Raw genomic sequence first — 18,559 nt, 5'->3', positions numbered from 1 at the left:
TTTGGATAAATTTATACCTAAGTAGTTTGGGTTATTATTGCTATTATAAATAGAATTCTTTTCCTAATTTTATTTTTGGATAGATGATTACTAGTATGTAAAAATTAAACTAATTTTTGTATGCTGATATTGTATCCTAGAACTTTACAAAATTCATTTATCTGTTTTAAGCAAGTTGTGCACATGTATGTAATCTTCAGATTTTTCTCTGTTAGCATGTAGTGACAAATTTCATTCCTTCCTTTTCTTTTAGAATGCCTTTTCTTTCTTTTTCTTGTCTAATTACACTGGCAGAACGTTTGTTAGCATCTTCTTGCAAAGAAATGGCAAGATTGAGTATTCTTGTCCTGATCCCGATCTTAGAGGAAAAGCTCTAGTTTTCGGCACTGGGAATTATATTAGCTACAGGTTTATCCTATCTTTATTGTGTTGAGATGCATTCCTTGCATATTTTAAGAGTTTTTATCATATGTACAATTTTGAGATTCTCTCGCAAATCTAAAGATCTGTGGTCTTGTTTCACAATAGCATAAACTTTTTGAAGCCATTTTTCTTATCCGTGATACTACTTTATTTTCATGAACATAACCCCTAAAGCTGATTTTACAAGCTGGTATCTTAGGAAGTTGTTTTAGAGCATAAATTGAGTGATATTTAAAAGTTTTCTTAGGTCAACCATGGTCTTTAACCTGACTTGAAAATCAATCATTGATGATAATCCTTTAATTTCAAAAAAATACCCTGAGATACCTAATATCTTAATCTTTATGAATTACATAGTATTTTGCCTCTAGAAGAAATGGGATGTTGTAAGGTAATAAAATAAGAAGGAAAAAATAATAACAAGGGTCAAGGTAAAGACAATATCAAGAGAAAAAAAGAAATGCTAAAAGGAAAGTTTGAATAAAAGCCAAGAGTAAGTATCCTTACTTGTATCTGAGGTTGCTTAGCACTATTGTTGGGTAGTTCTTTTAGTTTGGATTTATTGGTAACCATAGTCATCTATCTAGGTTTGCTGGGAAAAAAAAATAAGAACCTCTCTTGTGGAGTGGGGAAAGAATAGAACAGTACTTAGGACCCAAAGCTATGCTGAAGTTGGGTGACCAGTTTAGAAAAAAATGTTGAAAAGGATCCATACAATTTGAGAGGTTAAGATATGCATCAGGTAGATGTAGCCAGTCCAGCCAGTGGCTCAAATTAAGTCTAGAATGAACTGATCTGGATAGCTCAGCTTCCTACCCTAGTGTTACTCAACTGTAGTAGTTTCCAACAGGGACTCCAGAGCCTGAGTCAAACCCCAGGTTCATCAAATACTGACTGTATAATCTTGGGCAAGTTATTTAGCCTTTCCATGTCTTAGTTTTAAAATCTTAAAGTAAAATATAAATAGTACTCTACCTCATGTGTTTATAGTGAAGATTAAATATATATAGCCAAGATCATTATATTTCCCTTTTTTTTCTTTACATTTCAGGTCAAATATTTCTGTGTGCAATATAGATACGTTTGGGGGTTATTGCTGAAATACTAGAAATAAATTTATTTATAAAATATTTCCTAGTACTTGATCTAATCTCAAATTAATAACTTATAGATGACTTATATAAAAGTCCTCACCCCAAATAAAGAAGCCGAATTATGATGAAAAAATATGCCAATTGATGCTTTGAAAGTCAGACTTGGATTTTCATCCTTGTTCTCCTACTTATGATCCATGGATCTTGAGAAATTTGTTTAACTTCTCTGAGCTTCAGTTTCCTCCTAGGTAAACTGGAGATGGAGTAAGTAGCATAAAATAAATAATATGATCCTTTCCTAAGGGGTGTTTCATATTATCTAGAAAGTTTGGATTATCACAGCTGGAGTGTGTGTGCTACTGGCACCTAGTGGGTGGAGGCTAGAGATGCTGCTAAACATGTTGCAATGCTCAGGACTGCCCCATGTCCCCAAATCCAAGAATTTTGTGGTTCAGAGTACTGTAAGTGGGAGAGGTTGAGAACTGTGCTCTAAACTATGCCTTCTTCATTTTCAATTCTTGCTGGTATATATTTTTCCTTGGTAGTACACCTCAGTGGTTTCCTGTAAGTGCTTCACATTAAATGCAAGTGTATGTACCTGTATAAAAATAATAGTAATGGTTAAAAATAAGTAATAATAGCTATCATTTAGGGAGCACTTGCCATCAGCCAAACTTTGAATTAAGATATTATAACTTATGAACTGTTACATTAAATATAAGGTTTTTTGGAAATCTTTAGAATGAATCATATTTTTTCAATGAATAAGCATAGTAACATTTTATTTAATACTAGCTTGAGTATCAGGACAATTAGTATGTCTTCTAATTCCTGTCTCTGACTAATGAATTTGCTAAATTTCCATATGTATTAATTTCTGTGAATTCTACCTTAAAACAATCTCTCAATTTCCTCTAAGTTGTTCTTTTTCTACTGCCATTACTCTACTTTGGGCCACCACCAGCTTTCATAAATTAGAGTAACACTTTCCTGTTTTGTCTCTTGCCATTGTAGCTACTATTCTGTCTTCCCTACCTTCTACCCTGCCATTTTTTTCACTTTAGTGAAATTGAGCAATACCACTCTTCTGCACCAAATATTTTAATAGCCCTCAAAGGTCCTTACGATCTTTGTTTCTTCTCATTCTACTTCCTCTCATCCACCTCACATTAACAAAGAGTGGAATCTTAATATTCCAGTGGTCATGATCCAAGGATGTCAATGGAAGAACTACAATTTTATAATCAAGATGAAACAGTCACATTTGTTAGTGTTCTGTGCTAATGAGCAATGCAAGAGAAATTAGTCTCAACTAACTAGCAACGTTCCATTCATGTGTGGTCAGCAGATGAATAGTCAAGGAGAGAGAAAGAGGTGATGATTTCCACTGGTGTTCTTTTCCTACGTTGATGTCAAGTGTGGTGATGATTAGAGCCAGGCACAGGTGAAAGGAAGTAGGAAAAGCTGAACGGGCCTAGAAGCCTCCTGGGACTCTTCCCCTCCTGCTGTGAACAGTTTCCCTGCCTTGGAGAAACACAGGTCCTCTCATGCCTTACTGAAAACGGTGGTGAAATCATGGGTGGTTCTGCGGAATGAGTGCTGACATAATTTTGTGGTGTTGAGTCTGGAAGTGATGAGATGAATGGTACACAAACCTTTTCATAGCATCACAATTTGTGCATGTTACCAATATAAAAAGAAATGAAAACTCACCAAAGAAACTAGTTTTCAAACTTTGGTTACAACCCAAAATGGTTTTTCTGAAATATGAGAAGGATATGAATAAATTTTCTAATAAATTCTCACTGTCACATGGGTTGACATCTATTTAACTCAATCTACTCCTCAAATGATAAAACAATTCCATTGAATAATAATAGGTCTATAGCTTTAGAAAAACAGATTTATGGTCAAGATCATATATATATATATGGACTTAATACTTGATTAATAACTATTGCATGAGAAGCTTCTCCCTGTTAGATCCTTTTTTAAGTAGCAAAGATATAATACTTAACTTACCTGCTGCTCTTAGAATATACCTGCCCTCCTCTAAGACTATAGATGAGACATGTCTCATCTAATTCAAACAAAATGAGGAAAATTTTATAAAGATTATAGAGTCATGTCATCCGCAAATATCAATAATTTAAGTTCTTCTTTTCCTATTTTTATGCCTTTAATTTTTTTTGTCTGTCTAATTGCTCTGGCTAGTGTTTCAAGAACTAAATTGAATAGAAGTGGTGATAGAGGGCATCCCTGTCGTTCCAGATTTTAGAGGGAATGCCTTCAGTTTTTCTCCATTTAGGATGATGCTAGCCTGAGGTTTAGCATATATAGCTTTTACAATGTTGAGGTAAGTTCCTGTTATCCCTAGTTTTTCTAGTGTTTTGAACATAAAGGGATGCTGTACTTTGTCAAATGCTTTTTCTGCATCTATCGAGATGATCATATGGTTCTTGTCTTTAAGTCTATTGATGTGGTGAATAGTATTTATTGATTTCCGTATATTGAACCAGCCTTGCATCCCAGGGATGAATCCTACTAGATCATGGTGTACAATTTTTTTGATATGCTTTTGTATTCGATTCGCCAGGATTTTATTGAGAATTTACCCAAAAGGGTCTACAAAGAAACTGCTAGAGTTAATAAATGAATTCAGCAAAGTGGCAGGATATAAAATCAACATGCATAAATCAAAGGCATTCCTGTATATCAGCAACAAAACTTCTGAAATGGAAATGAGGAAAACCACTCCATTCACAATATCCTCAAAGAAAATAAGATACTTGGGAATCAACCTAACAAAAGACGTGAAAGATTTATACAATGAAAACTACAGAACCCTAAAGAGAGAGATAGAAGAAGATCTTAGAAGATGGAAAAATGTACCCTGTTCATGGATAGGCAGAACTAACATCATCAAAATGGCGATACTACCCAAAGTTCTCTACAGGTTTAATGTGATGCCAATTAAAATCCCAACGGCATTTCTTGTAGAAATAGATAAAGCAATCATGAAATTCATATGGAAAAACAAAAGACCCAGAATAGCAAAAGCAATTCTAAGCAGGAAGTGTGAATCTGGAGGTATAGCGATACCAGAGTTCAAACTGTACTACAAAGCAATAGTGGTACTGGTACCAAAACAGGCAGGTGGACCAATGGTACAGAATAGAGGACACAGAAACCAATCCACAAAATTACAACTTTCTTATATTTGATAAAGGGGCTAAAAGCATGCAATGGAGGAAGGATAGCATCTTCAACAAATGGTGCTGGGAAAATTGGAAATCCATATGCAACAAAATGAAACTGAATCCCTTTCTCTTGCCATGCACAAAAGTTAACTCAAAATGGATCAAGGAGCTAGATATCAAATCAGAGACACTGTGTCTGATAGAAGAAAAAGTTGGCTCCGATCTACATATTGTGGGGTCGGGCTCCAAATTCCTTGATAGGACGCCCATAGCCCAAGAGTTAATAACAAGAATAAATAAATGGGACTTACTTAAACTAAAAAGTTTTTTCCCAGCAAGAGAAACAATAAGAGAGGTGAATAGAGAGCCTACATCCTGGGAACAAATTTTTACTCCTCACACTTCAGATAGAGCCCTAATATCCAGAATATACAAAGAACTCAAAAAATTAAGCAATAAGATAACAAATAACCCAATCAACAAATGGGCCAAGGACCTGAACAGACACTTCACAGAGGAGGACATACAATCAATCAACAAGTACATGAAAAAATGCTCACCATCTCTAGCAGTCAGAGAAATGCAAATCAAAACCACCCTAAGATACCATCTCACTCCAGTAAGATTGGCAGCCATTATGAAGTCAAACAACAATAAGTGTTGGCGAGGATGTGGGGAAAAGGGTACAATTGTACACTGCTGGTGGGACTGCAAATTGGTAAGGCCAATTTGGAAAGCAGTATGGAGATACCTGGGAAAGCTGGGAATGGATCCACCATTTGACCCAGCTATCGCCCTCCTCGGACTATTCCCTGAGGATCTTAAAAGAGCGTACTATAGGGATACTGGACATCAATGATCATAGCGGCACAATTCACAATAGCTAGACTGTGGAACCAACCTAGATGCCCTTCAATAGATGAATGGATAAAAAAAAAATGTGGCATCTATACACAATGGAGTACTACGCAGCAATAAAAAATGACAAAATCAAAGAATTTGCAGGGAAATGGATGGCATTAGAGTAGATTATGCTAAGTGAAGCTAGCCAATCCTTAAAAAACAAATGCCAAATGTCTTCTTTGATATAAAGAGAGCAACTAAGAACAGAACAGGGAGGAAGAGCATGAGGAAAAGATTAACATTAAACAAAGACGAGTGGGGGGAGAGAAAGGGAGAGAGAAGGGAAAGCATATGGAAATGGTAGGAGACCCTCAATGTTACACAAAATTACATAGAAGAGGATGTGAGGGGAAAGCGGGGGGAAACAAGGGAGAGAATTGAACAACAGCAGATGAGGTAGAGAGAGATGATGGGTGGGGAGGGGAGGGGGGGATAGTAGGGGATAGGAAAGGTAGCAGAATACAACAGTCACTAATATGCCATTATGTAAAAATGTGAGTGTGTAACCGATGTGATTCTGCAATTTGTATTTGGGGTAAAAATGGGAGTTCATAACCCAATTGAGTCAAATGTATGAAAGATGATATATCATGAGCTTTGTAATGTTTAAATTAAAAAAATTTAAAAAAAAAGATAACAGATAAAAAAAAAGATTATAGAGTCAATGTTTTTAAATGGGGTTCTTCTTGCAGGCTAACAGAGGATTTCTGAAATACATTTTAGCATTGAATATCTTCTATCATGTATATAGTACTTCCTGGTTCATTTGGGGAATTTTCAAGAGAGTACTTATTTCAAAAGAGCATTTATTTCTAACTCATACACACTGAATTTTAAATCAAATCTGAAAAGTAAGAATGCAACTTCTCCATATGGCTTGGAGAGCAGAGAGTGGAAAATATAAGCTACTGGGGAAATATGATTCCTTTCCTTAAGGGAGACACAAAACATCAGTGAATGAGTGATTAATTGTACAAATCAAATAAATGTTGAAGTGGTCAAGAAAATTGAGGTTCGTGAACACAGCGTTTGTCAGGAGAGGCCCTTGTGAGAAACGATGAGCTGCAAAGTAACAGAACAGGATTACGTTGTGCCTTGTCCTCTAGTTGTGACCAGTGGCTGGCTAAGTTGTTAGCGTCAGACCTGATGGGCAGAGTTGCCTCCTGTGTCCATTCAGATTACACAGTTCTCAGCTAAACTGAGAGATCTGCATACCAGAAAGATATTGAGACTGGGAAGAAAAGATGGTTTGCAGAGTAGGGCAAAGAGGGTTCAGAATTGGACCATTATTCAAGAGCTACAACTCAAAGTGCTGGAGCAGGTACAAATTTAGAGAAGAACAAATGTGGGTCAAAATAGAAAAAAAGTCAAGCAAGGAGGCCAAAGGTTGGTTTTAGAAAATCTCTGAAGTTGTGAAAATGTACTGTGACAACTCACTCATGTAGGGTTTCCTATGTCTTGCTGGGCTGGTGCTGATCCTTAAAAATAATCAGAAATGTTCCAGGAACAAGGACATGCCTGCAAAGGGAAATTGTGCCTCCTACAGATGTAGAAATGCCAGCAGCGTTATCTGAAGAGAGAATACTTGGCTTATAATAATAATAGATGGTGAATTAATGGACGCATCAAGCCAAATCTCATGAAACTACATGGAGCAGAAGTAAGAGAAACATTGCCAGAGCAAAAGGATGAGGCCAGATTATAGAGGTTGACGAAGACAGGCAATGGAATTTGATCAAGTGTGGAAAGAGAAGTTGATTTTAAGTTAAGTTAACATTATACTTTCCCTCACTTGGTCCTCAATGGCAATCCAGATACAATTCACAACCCAGTCCCAAAGGCCACAGATAATTAATAATTGCTGCAAAGGCTGCATTTCTATTGTCTTATTATGATTATGAATACATATCTACCATTATTATAGAAAAATCTATTATTTTCTTTTATTTTCAGCTCCATGGGATAGCATTTTTAACTAGAAACCACTGTCTGACGGAACTATATCTAAACAACAATGCAATATTTGAGATAGTAGGTATGTCTTAAATTTTCTTTGATTGAATAGGTTTTCAATTAAGTAATAATTTTCAACTATGATAACCATTAATGATGTGCAAAGATTTGTTTTAATAATTCTCTTAAAAAGATGTGACAGTTTATTTTTAAATGTTCTTATTACATTTCAAGAAATGTGCTGTTAGATTGCTTTTCTAACTTAATATTGTCATGTGTCTTAATTGATCTTTTAAAAAAATCTCTTTTTAACATAGGAAACTTGCCACTCTACTGCACAGTTGGACACAAACTAAATATTGTGGAAACAAATTTTAACAATATTTGAGAGCACTAATAAATATTAAAATATTATAGTCTTAAAAGTTTTTACTGGATATGATTTTTATCAGCCATATTCCTGTTTCCACTCCAAGTTAATTTTATAAGTGCAACAATCTCTAAGCTAACAATGTCAAGACAGATTTAAAAGTATATGAGGTGCCATGATCATGAAATATGAAGAAGTACCGAACAAAACACTTCTCTTTAATACCATAAATGATGGAATCAAAGTGTCATAAATTTTTGATACTTACCATAATTTCATGTACCATTAAGAAAGAAAATGTTGTCAATTAAACTATGATGGGACTATGATACACACTCAACTCACTTGCATTTATGTCTAAAAATGTGGGAAAATGTATAATTTAGGAAAAATAAAAATGATACGGATATGTGGTTTTTCTGTTGTATAAAAGTACTTTTCAATTTGGAAGAAGAAATTGAATTGGATGAGTAGTTATTCCCTTGACTGGCATTATAAATCTAAGTAACATTCATGCACATGCATCCACACACGCCCTACAAAAACAAAGGGAAGAAAGCAAATTACCTGTCCAAATTCAAACAAGCAAAAATCACTGTTACAGAAAACCCAGTAAAGCAGTAGTAGTGGAAAGATATTTCTACATCACAATTCAAAGAACTATTTGAATTCATTTGCTTTGCTTGTAGGTTTAACAATGATTTACAATATCATTAATAGGCATTCCTCTTTTACCAGCTATAATATCTTTTGTTTAGTTAGCATGTCTAATTAGCCATCTTGAATGTTTGTTTTCATTTATCAATTTAAAAATAAATAATAAATTTAAAAATGCTGCAAATCTTGTTCATTTTTTTTAGGCCTGCACTATCTGCCTTCATTGCATATCCTCCTTCTGCATCACAATGAGTTAACAAAAATTGATGACACAGTGAAGGAATTAAAGGGAATGCTGAACCTGAAGACCCTAAGTAACAATTTGTACTTTTATATGGTCACAAATGAAAATGGCAATAGCCCAAGACATTTTTCCACTTTTGAAGTTTAAAATTCCTTAGAGGAGGATTGCTTCTAACTAAAATACTTAGATGACTATATTTTCTTCTTTTTCAAGGCATGCTTTTGAAAGAGAAACAGGTAGAAAAGAATTATCTATGTAAACAATACACCATGTCAAACAAAAATGGCAAAAATAACAAAAGATGATTTACATGTTTAAATCTGTTTTTCGTTTTATCTCAAAAGTAAGTTTTAACATATTCTACACAGACACATCTCTAAATACAGCAATACTGAGAGGTAACTGTTTTTAAGTAATTAGTGTTCACTTCGGGCTGGGGAACTGAGAGAATTGGACGATGATAGGTAAGGAGTAAGGGGTGCGTTGTGGGGGTCTCTTTGGGGTTAATAAAATATTCTAAATTGCCTAAAGTGATAAGTTGCACCAGTCATGGAATCTACTGAAAATGACTGAATAGTATATTTTAAATAGATTAATTGTGTTGTAGGTGAAGTATATGAATAAAGTAATAAAGAGCAAAGAAAAAGAGTAAGCTTTTAAGTTTTCAATTGAGTGATGAGCAAACATCATTTACATTTACTGAATCACATCCAATAAGGAATTGGCCTCAATAATGAAGAAGTCTGTCTGGAAATAGATTAAAAATATGAATCATAAGCAGTTCCTACTCTCAATACACTTACGTTCTTGAGGGTTAATAGAAATGTATACAACTGAAATATAGGACAAGCGAGTCTAAGGGCCCACAGTAAAGACCCTCAGGTCAATGAGTAGGTTTTCAGACTTTAGAATTTGAAGATCTCTTCACATGTTATGCTTCATTTGTTATGAAATAGATGTTTTCTTCTATTGTTTCCTATTCATTTTTTGAGAATTGCCTGTGTCAGTGTTTTGAATATGTGTAAACTAGTGTTGATGGAGAAGGTTCTGCTCAGGTCAACACATAGTTAGGAAAGTCTCCGTGTATTTTCATTCTATCAGTAACGTCAGCTGTACTGAGGAGAAATGATTCATGTGCTTACAGGTAGATTCTTCAAATCCAAATATTAAAATCACAAAATCACACCAAGCTCATGGTGATTCCAGGATTGTTTTGGAAACACAAAGCCACCTACTGTTGGGAGTTTTTCACAGCCTTCTGAGATTCTGTGAGAGACTTGTATTTGCCAATGGCCTGCATATTTATTTTGCCCTTCTATGCTGAACAAATGCTTCTATGATTAAAAGACTAGTTATACTAGATCAGGAACTCTTACCTATCATCGTTTTTCTATAAAAACGGGCTAACAGCTACCTCTCAGGATTGCTTGAAACATTGAGATAATTCTGTAAAACACTTCCTGCCATTAATGTTATTTTGAAGCAACAACAAAAGTAAAAATTGTTTTATTGTATATTATGTAAACAATATAATAAATGAAGAAGTCTCATGTAGTCTAGAAATTCTGCTAAGTTGGAATTAAACTCAGTATAATAAAACTAATATTTTAAATAAGAATCATTAGAATAGCATATTTGAGTCTTACCTGTTGATAAAATGCTTTTCTTAAAAAATTTTTTTAGATGTTGATGGACCTTTATTTTATTCATTTATTTATATGTGGTGCTGAAAATTGAACCCAGTGCCTCACACATGCTAGGCAAGCGCTCTATCCCTGAGCCACAACCCCAACCCGATAAAATGCTTTTTTATATTCTTATTTAAACCTTTACAGCAATCTTATGATATAATTAAAATTATTCTCTCTTCAATGATCAAAGTGCAAGGTTCCGAGATTTAGCCAGAGTACCAAGGAATATTGAAGTTCAATTCATGCCTGGTTTCACTTATCATTTATACATTCATTCATTCAATAAATATTCATAATTTATTCACTTTCAATAAGTATTTATGACACATTCACTATATGACACTATACTAGATTATACAGCACAAAGTTGTACAAAAGACCCAGTCTGGACCTTGATGGGACTTACAGTTTTATAACTCATAGCCTAAAGATGTCTTAGACAGTTGAAGGGGTTTGATGCTACACTATTTTAACATATAATTTGCTACATGTAAAAACTCAATAATTTAAGCAAACTTATGGTATAAATCAACATTCATAGAGTAGTAAGCAAGGTTGGCCCAAGAGCAGTAAACAGAGTTAGGCTGTAAATCAAGGTGCCAGGTCCAGAACTAAGTGTACGCTGAAAATCTAGCCCATGTCCTATTTGTCAAGAGTGTGTGTGAGCACAGAATTGTCAGGATGGGGACATGGGTGGGGATGAGATGCCCTAATCGTTTTTTGAAGACCAGCCAAATAATATACTATCCATATCATTACTTGTCATGACAGTTAAAGGGACTTCCACTTAAAATTGTAGTGATATGATTCAAGTTATAACTACAGTTGTTTCAACTGAGAAACTTGTCATGGAGTCATTTTTTTTTTTTTTTGAAGTGGATAAAATGCTATGTCTAATTACAAAAAAAAACCAAAAACATTTTCTGAAAATTTTTGGTAGTGAATACTAACATTTTGATCCCGTATCCCATTTTGGTTCAAGTTTTAATACAGGGAAAAAATGTCTGCATTCACGGAACTAACATTATTTGTTCAGTTATGTCCTCAGATTAAGTTTCTATGAGCCTCATTTGCAATCAGAGATTAGATTCAGCTCATTAAATAAAATGAGAAAACCATGTATTTTCCAATGTTGTTGTAATTTTTGTCTTTTCAAGTTGTAAAACCATATAAAAATCTAAAGTGTTACTATTATTCCACTTCAATTACAAGTTCTTCAGAGGGTGAGAAAATAGCCTGGAGGGTAAACCTCTAATCCACTTCAGCATTGCACCCTCCCCTGGCATGTAAGGAGAACTGCCAAGTGATTGCCCAGGAGACGCATGGCTGGGAGCTTCAGGGAGGCCTGAAACCAGCACAGAGTGTGAGGTCCTGGTAACTGGAATTCCTGTCTTCCGGGCAAAACAGGGGCCCCACCTCTTCTCTCCAGGAGGTCTACCTTTCCACACCCTCCTCTCCCAGTTCCATTTTCCTCTTCCCTTCCCTCCTCCAAACTGTAAATCAGAATTTGCTTGTGCCAAAGACCCACTTTATAGATGATGATTATTATTTGCCTTCAGTCTTCCTGCCCTTTTTCTGAGCATTAGAAAAAACACTACCAGCAACACAACATTTAAACCATTTCTTCTCTATCTATACCTTTGTTCTACTCATTTCTCTAACGTTTTCTCTGTGTTTATTAAGTTCATTGTTGGAAAGTACCCTTAGACTCCTACCTTTCATAATTGTTAGGACATACTTCCTGGGTCACTCCAGGAGTGACCACTGGGAAGAAGGGGTTGCTCTTTTAAGAGAAGGTCTCCATGTTTCCAGAGATACTGCTCTTATATATTCTCTAACCTTGCTGACAACAGTGACCCCCATCCTCTGCTGATGACAAAAAACTAGGGTGAAGACAGATACTGGGAGGTAGGGTATGACTATGATCTCCAAGGACTCTTTATTTGAGCCCCTCTACCTGTAATGCTCATCAAAGTGGACTTCACAAAACAATCCACCAAGTGAAAAGAACTAACTGGATATTTCACAGCTGTTTATCTTGAAGAGAATGTTCTGATCTCTCCCCTTTCTTCATCTCCTGCTTTATCACAGTTTGCCTTTTAAAATCAAAGATGATTTCCATATTCAGTGAAAGCATGTGTAGTGTGGTGGCCCACAGATTTAAGTTAAAATTAGATAGCAATCAAGTTGCTAACCCATGGATGTGACCTTGCCCCCAGAACCTCAAAATCTAGGTGTCTGATGGGTGACAGCTGAATTCCCTTCCACAGACTGTAGGTAATGCATAAGCTTTTAAACCTCTCTGTATCATTTCCTCCCCATCTATTAAAAAGTATTTTACTAATTACATCAATTTTCTCCAAAGGCACCTTAAGAACATTTGGATTCATTTAAATGATAGGTTTGTTAAATTCTGTTTTCAAAGTTTAAAAAATTCACTGAAACCAATTATTTAGATCGCTGAATCTTCTTATTTTCTGTTTCTTTAAGAAGCAGCTTTAAGCATGAGTCATGTAACTCCTGCTTGTGCAGTAAGGTGGTAGAGACATTTTGATATATTATTGGGAAAATGTAAATTGCTTAGACTCTGAATCCCAAATTAAGATAAGCAAGACAGCGCTGGCGCCATGAGGTGTACTCTATGAGTAGCCTAGAGGGAAGGTGGATTAAATGGTATTAACCTATTGAAAGTGAAAGTGTAAGCAGTTTTGCTTCATAGTTTCTAAAGGAATGTACCCATACATCACAGAAGGCTTTCAGAACATTCAGACACAGGAAACTGACTTCATATCTTGGAAACTTAATTTATAGTAATTTTAGTAGCATCCATCCAAAACTCATAAATCCAAAATGTTAAATGTTTAATAGTATAAAAGGGAGAAAAAGAGTTGAAAATGCTTCCTTCTAAAATTGAAGAGTCAGGAAAAAGTAAAGGATCATGAAGATGAAATGCCTCTCAAATTATTTAGCTCAATTTATTTTTTTAAGTTATGTGAGCAGAGGCTGCGCAAGGAGCTCAATTTTCTGACTTCCTGTCACTTAGATTTTACTTTAAGATGAGATGAATAGTGAACCACAACATGCACAAGAGTTTTTAGTATCCAGACACCTTGTTAATAAGTAATCTAAACAGCTCTGGAGGCTGAGACAGGAGGATGGCAAGTTCAAAGCCAGCCTCAGGAAGGGTGAGGTGCTAAGCAACTCAGAGAGACCCTGTCTCTAAATAAAATACAAAAATGGGCTGAGGATGTGGCTCAGTGGTTGAATGCCCTGAGTTCAATCCTTGCCCCCACCCCCCAAAAAAGTAATGTAAACCCAAGTTTGGAGTTTCGTTTAACTGAAGCTAGAGCTTTAAACTTGCATAAAGAAGTTACTTAACTAGAGATGAGGAGAAAAAGCAAGGAAAGCAGTGAATGGTTATGTTCTTCGAGGAAAAAGGCACTGGAAAGGTGTATCAAGAGTAAAGGACTTCAGGATGCTGAGGCAGGAGGATTGCAAGTTCAAAGCCAGCCACAGCAAAAGTGAGGTGCTAAGCAACTCAATGAGACCCTGTCTCTAAATCAAAAATACAAAATAGGGCTGGGGATGTGGCTCAGTGGTGGAGTGCTCCTGAGTTCAATCCCTGGAAAACCCCCCCACACCCCAAAAGAGTAAAGGTCATTGGAAGATATTGGTACATTTTCCATTAGCATCTTGTGCAGAGGCAGACCTGGCTTCCAGCTGCTACAATGTAACACAGGGTAATGAGGTGTCAGATGTGATTCCCCAAGACAGCAACCACAAGGCAGACTTCTGCACTAAAAGATTTGTGACTTTTTCTTCCTCCTAAATTCTCATTAAAAACAAATGTGCTTTGCTTTTATATCCTTGAAGGGTGTCCTTTTCTTTACTTTCTCTGGCTCCAACTACAATGCATGATCTGTCCTTATTACAGGTTTAATATACATCCCTTCTATTCCCTATCCTGTAATTACAATTATGTGTTCCCACTTTAAATTTCTTTTAAGAATAAAATTCACGTCATTTTTGTCATTTAAGACATCTTGAAAAATTTATTTCATTTTTCCTCTCATTTCTTTCAGTATATACAGATTTTCTTTCTTTTTAATTTCTTTGTTGCTCCTGTCTGTGTTTTCTTTTCTGCCTTTCCTCACAAATAACTTTGTTGGTTATGCACCAGGTGTCTTCCATTGCCTGCTTTATGTCCCTATAAAGCTCATGTTTTCCACCAGGAATAGCTATATATAAGGATTTTATTAGCCAGAGAAATTTGTGTTTATACAACAAATATCAGAATGTTTTATTACCTACAGAAAATACGTCCAGATTTTTCTTTTTCTTTTTTTCAGTTTCTAACTACTTTGCTATCTTTTAATCAGGCCCCAACCAATCTTCTTTATGTTAATCAGTTTACTCTGGGTTTTGAATACTTATATTATCATGCCTTTATTAAGCTTTGTTATATTTTATGAATCATCTACAGCAGTATTCTTAAATTTAACATGGACATTGAGGGAGCCCGGGTTAGTGATATATCTGTGCAACAGCTGGAGCTCTTTCTGCTACTGCCATCTAGTGGTTCCCCTCACTGTATGTATTTTCCGGAAATATTTTCTAGCGTTGCATGGAAGCAGAATTTAAAAAGCTAAAGATGCCCAACTTGAAATTATAAATGCTTTATTGCACAGTGTATTGAAATAATCTTGTTTAATATTATCCAGTGATAAATAGGTGAGATTCTTTACTTGGAAACAAAACCCTTCTAGGTGAAGATTTTTAAAAATGCATCTACATGTTGATTCCTAAAAGAATGTGATGGCAGAAGAGCCAGGAGCTCTTCTGCACCCATGTGCTTCCCTCCTTCAGCCCCTGCATTGCAGAATCAGGTTCATTACGTATCACAACACCTGCACACGAGGCTCTCAGAGCCCCTGTGTCTGGCCAAAGATATACAAGATGCAACATCCACATCTGCTGGCCTCTGCTCCAACTAAGATCCAAAGCTGGTACTAGCATTTACATATTCTGAGCAATGCATAATGATATAAAGTGGAGGGAGAAATATCTATTATAACAGTGCACTATATCTCTGCCCATCCTCACACTGGCCTATGGTGACCTTTGAGACTTAGCAGAAGAGTCCCAAGTGATATTTTAGTCAAAAGCAGTCTCAAGACTCTCATGGAGCTGATACCTAGTTTGTCCTTTAGGAATTTCCTTATGGACATTTAAATTTTTCCTAATCTGTTGCAGATTTGAGTCAATAAAATGTCCCCAGCACCTAGCACATTTCCTAGTACATGGTAGTACCCAGTAATTATTTATTGAGTGAATGAATATAACAGTGCTGCTCTAAATGAAAGAGGGCTTAATGAGGCCACTGGCTTGATATGTATCCTTATGTTGTACATGAATGCTGCAATTTTTCATGTTCTATAAAATGACATACAAAGCTCATTTTGAAATCTGACGTCTTATTTCGGACTCTTCCATTGTAGGTCTATACCAAAACCCTTTGTGCCAATATAACCTGTATCGTTTATATATAATCTACCACCTTCCAGGAGTGGAGCTGCTTGATCGAAATCGTAAGGATAACTCTCTTTTGTAAAGAAATATTTGAAACTCAGCCTTACCACTCAATGGTTGAAAAATACAGAATACCTTTGAATGTGTTTTTGTAACATAATACCATTGGATAATTTTCTTTATAAATGAAAGTTTTTTAATTACTTATTTTTGAAATGCTTGCTCTCTGAAATTCGCCCTAGTTTAGGAATTCATGTCTTTTCCACTCTATAGGAAGAGCCATCTAACTGAGCATGAGAAAGGCTCTCCTGGTTCTGCGTTTCACACTGACGAGGTGGATGCCAAATCATTTATGTTGGGCTCCTTAGTCTCCCATCTCAGCAGTGAGGGAATGGCCAGGCATGGTGGTGTACACCTGTAATCCCAGCTGCTCAGGAGGCTGAGGCAAGAAGATGGCAAGTTCAAAGTCAGCCTCAGCAAAAGCGAGGCACTAAGCAATTCAGTGGACCCTGTCTCTAAATCTTCATGCATTATAGACAAACTAGAATGTTTGGTTTATATAAGCCACATACACACAATCCACATCACTTACAACATATTACATATTTTGAAAACTATCTTACCCCCTTGTGCTATATTACCTACTTCCTTACCTGTCTACACATACAGATTTGAACATTTTTAATAATTTATTAATAACTTCTATTTGTGAGGATTTATCAGGACTTCCTGGTTCTATCTCTGCTTTTGGATAGCCTTGAGGGAAGGAAGGGCAGCAACATGTGCTGTCAGTCATCCGATGGTGATGTGTCAGAAAGTCTGTATCGTGCAGTGGACTGCAGAATTGTGCTCCACCTTGTGACATGAGGGGCATGTATCAAGTGCTTGTAAGATTATGGAAGTACCCATGACAGCTACTTTACAAATCTATTTTGACAAGATGTTCCCACATAACATAGTTCACCTAAATGTTTTTGAAACTGTTCCATTCTCTTTTGAATCACTCCATATCTATTTTTAATGCTGTGCAATAACATTGTTTTTGCATTTATCAGAGGTTACAGAAAAAGAAAGAAGATCAATGATTACTATTTTTAACCATAAAAAGGCTCATATCATTCAATCGATTGCATTTGGAGGAAAAGTAGATACTTCATGGAACCCAAAATTACCATTAAAGCAGAAACCTGTCCAGAGACTACCTTCAGGTAATTGGGGGAGGGGGAGGGGTAAGAATGAAATTTAAATTCCTTAATTGTTGGAGAACTTGATTATAATAATAATGGTAAGTAAAAATAAACTAAGTACGTACATAGTGAAATAATTTCTAGTTACTTGCTAACATTATATTTTTATAGTTTTATTAGCCTAATTAGAGTGAATATGATTTTCACCATCATTCGTACATATTAAATTAAATGAAGTAATGTGATAAAATGAGATAATACATTAAAGTCTCTTCTCCAGTATCTACCACAGCAGAAAATTATTATTACCACTAACACAAGACAAATTCATCATTTTTTGATGATATTAAAAAATATTAAGAGGAAATAAAGATCATTTGCAATTTTGCCTCCCAGAAATAAGCACTATTAATATTTTGGCTATCTCACATATGAAGTTTTTATATATGCAACTATAACAAATATATCAGTGACATTTCATTAGTTGGAATTTCTTAGATATAACTGAAATCCAAATAAATAGGGGTTTATTTTTCTCACATAGCAGAGTACAAAGATAGGTATGCAGAGTTAGTGTAAAGTTCTATAATATCATCAATGTTGAGGAATACATCTATCTTTTTTTTCTTAGTGTGCTTTATGATTATAAGGTGGTTGCTATACCATCATGCGTCACATCTTTATTCCAAGAAGGAAGAAACAGGAAATGAAAAATGGTGCAAAAATATAACCTTTTTCTTCATCATTTGGCATTTGACAAATGCACATTTTTATTTAAAAAGAACCAGATGGATTTTACAGAAACAAAAAGGAAAATATGAAACTAGAAAACAATTTTGAAGAAATTATGAAGAAAGTGACAGAGATGGAGATATAAATTAAATGTTGAGAAAAGGAGATATTTAAAAGAGAAAATTCAATGAAAGTTTAGTAATAATTCCTAAAGAAAAAAATTATAGAGAGAAATTCAGTAGATGGTAATATTTGAAGTGATAATGACTAAGAATTCTCCAAAGATGATAAATTATAGGAATCCTTAGGTTTGGATGACAAAATAAATCCACACATAAAATACACATAACCAAAATTAAAAAAAAAAAAACCTGTTTACACCAAAGGTAAAGAAGTCAGAGAAAAAAATGCAGATTTTCTACAAAAGAATGACATATTTACAATGAACTCCCCAACTGCAATTATGGAAGTCAGGAGACAGTGAATTAATTCCTTAAAATGCTGGGAGAAAGTAATGGCCAACAGAATCCACAAATCAACTAAATTCAACACTGAGCAAATGAGGGAGAAAGAGAG

At 35.3% G+C, this 18,559-nt stretch overlaps 1 protein-coding gene across 1 annotated transcript in view; it reads left to right on the top strand.

Moving 5' to 3' along the window:
• Window positions 1–18,559, top strand: part of LRRC72 (leucine rich repeat containing 72) — a gene marked incomplete at both ends in the record, with an annotated part of 55,326 nt that overhangs the window by 29,452 nt on the left and 7,315 nt on the right. Inside the window, 4 exons of the mRNA XM_081283289.1 lie at window positions 7,574–7,655; window positions 8,804–8,914; window positions 16,034–16,123; window positions 17,120–17,272. Of these exons, the coding sequence (XP_081139415.1) occupies window positions 7,574–7,655; window positions 8,804–8,914; window positions 16,034–16,123; window positions 17,120–17,272 (436 nt within the window). The remainder of the gene's footprint in view (window positions 1–7,573; window positions 7,656–8,803; window positions 8,915–16,033; window positions 16,124–17,119; window positions 17,273–18,559) is intronic.

Source organism: Spermophilus citellus (assembly GCF_964194105.1).
Source record: "Spermophilus citellus genome assembly, chromosome: 3".
Lineage (NCBI taxonomy): Eukaryota > Metazoa > Chordata > Mammalia > Rodentia > Sciuridae > Spermophilus > Spermophilus citellus.
This window is presented reverse-complemented; position numbering and strand designations above follow the sequence as displayed.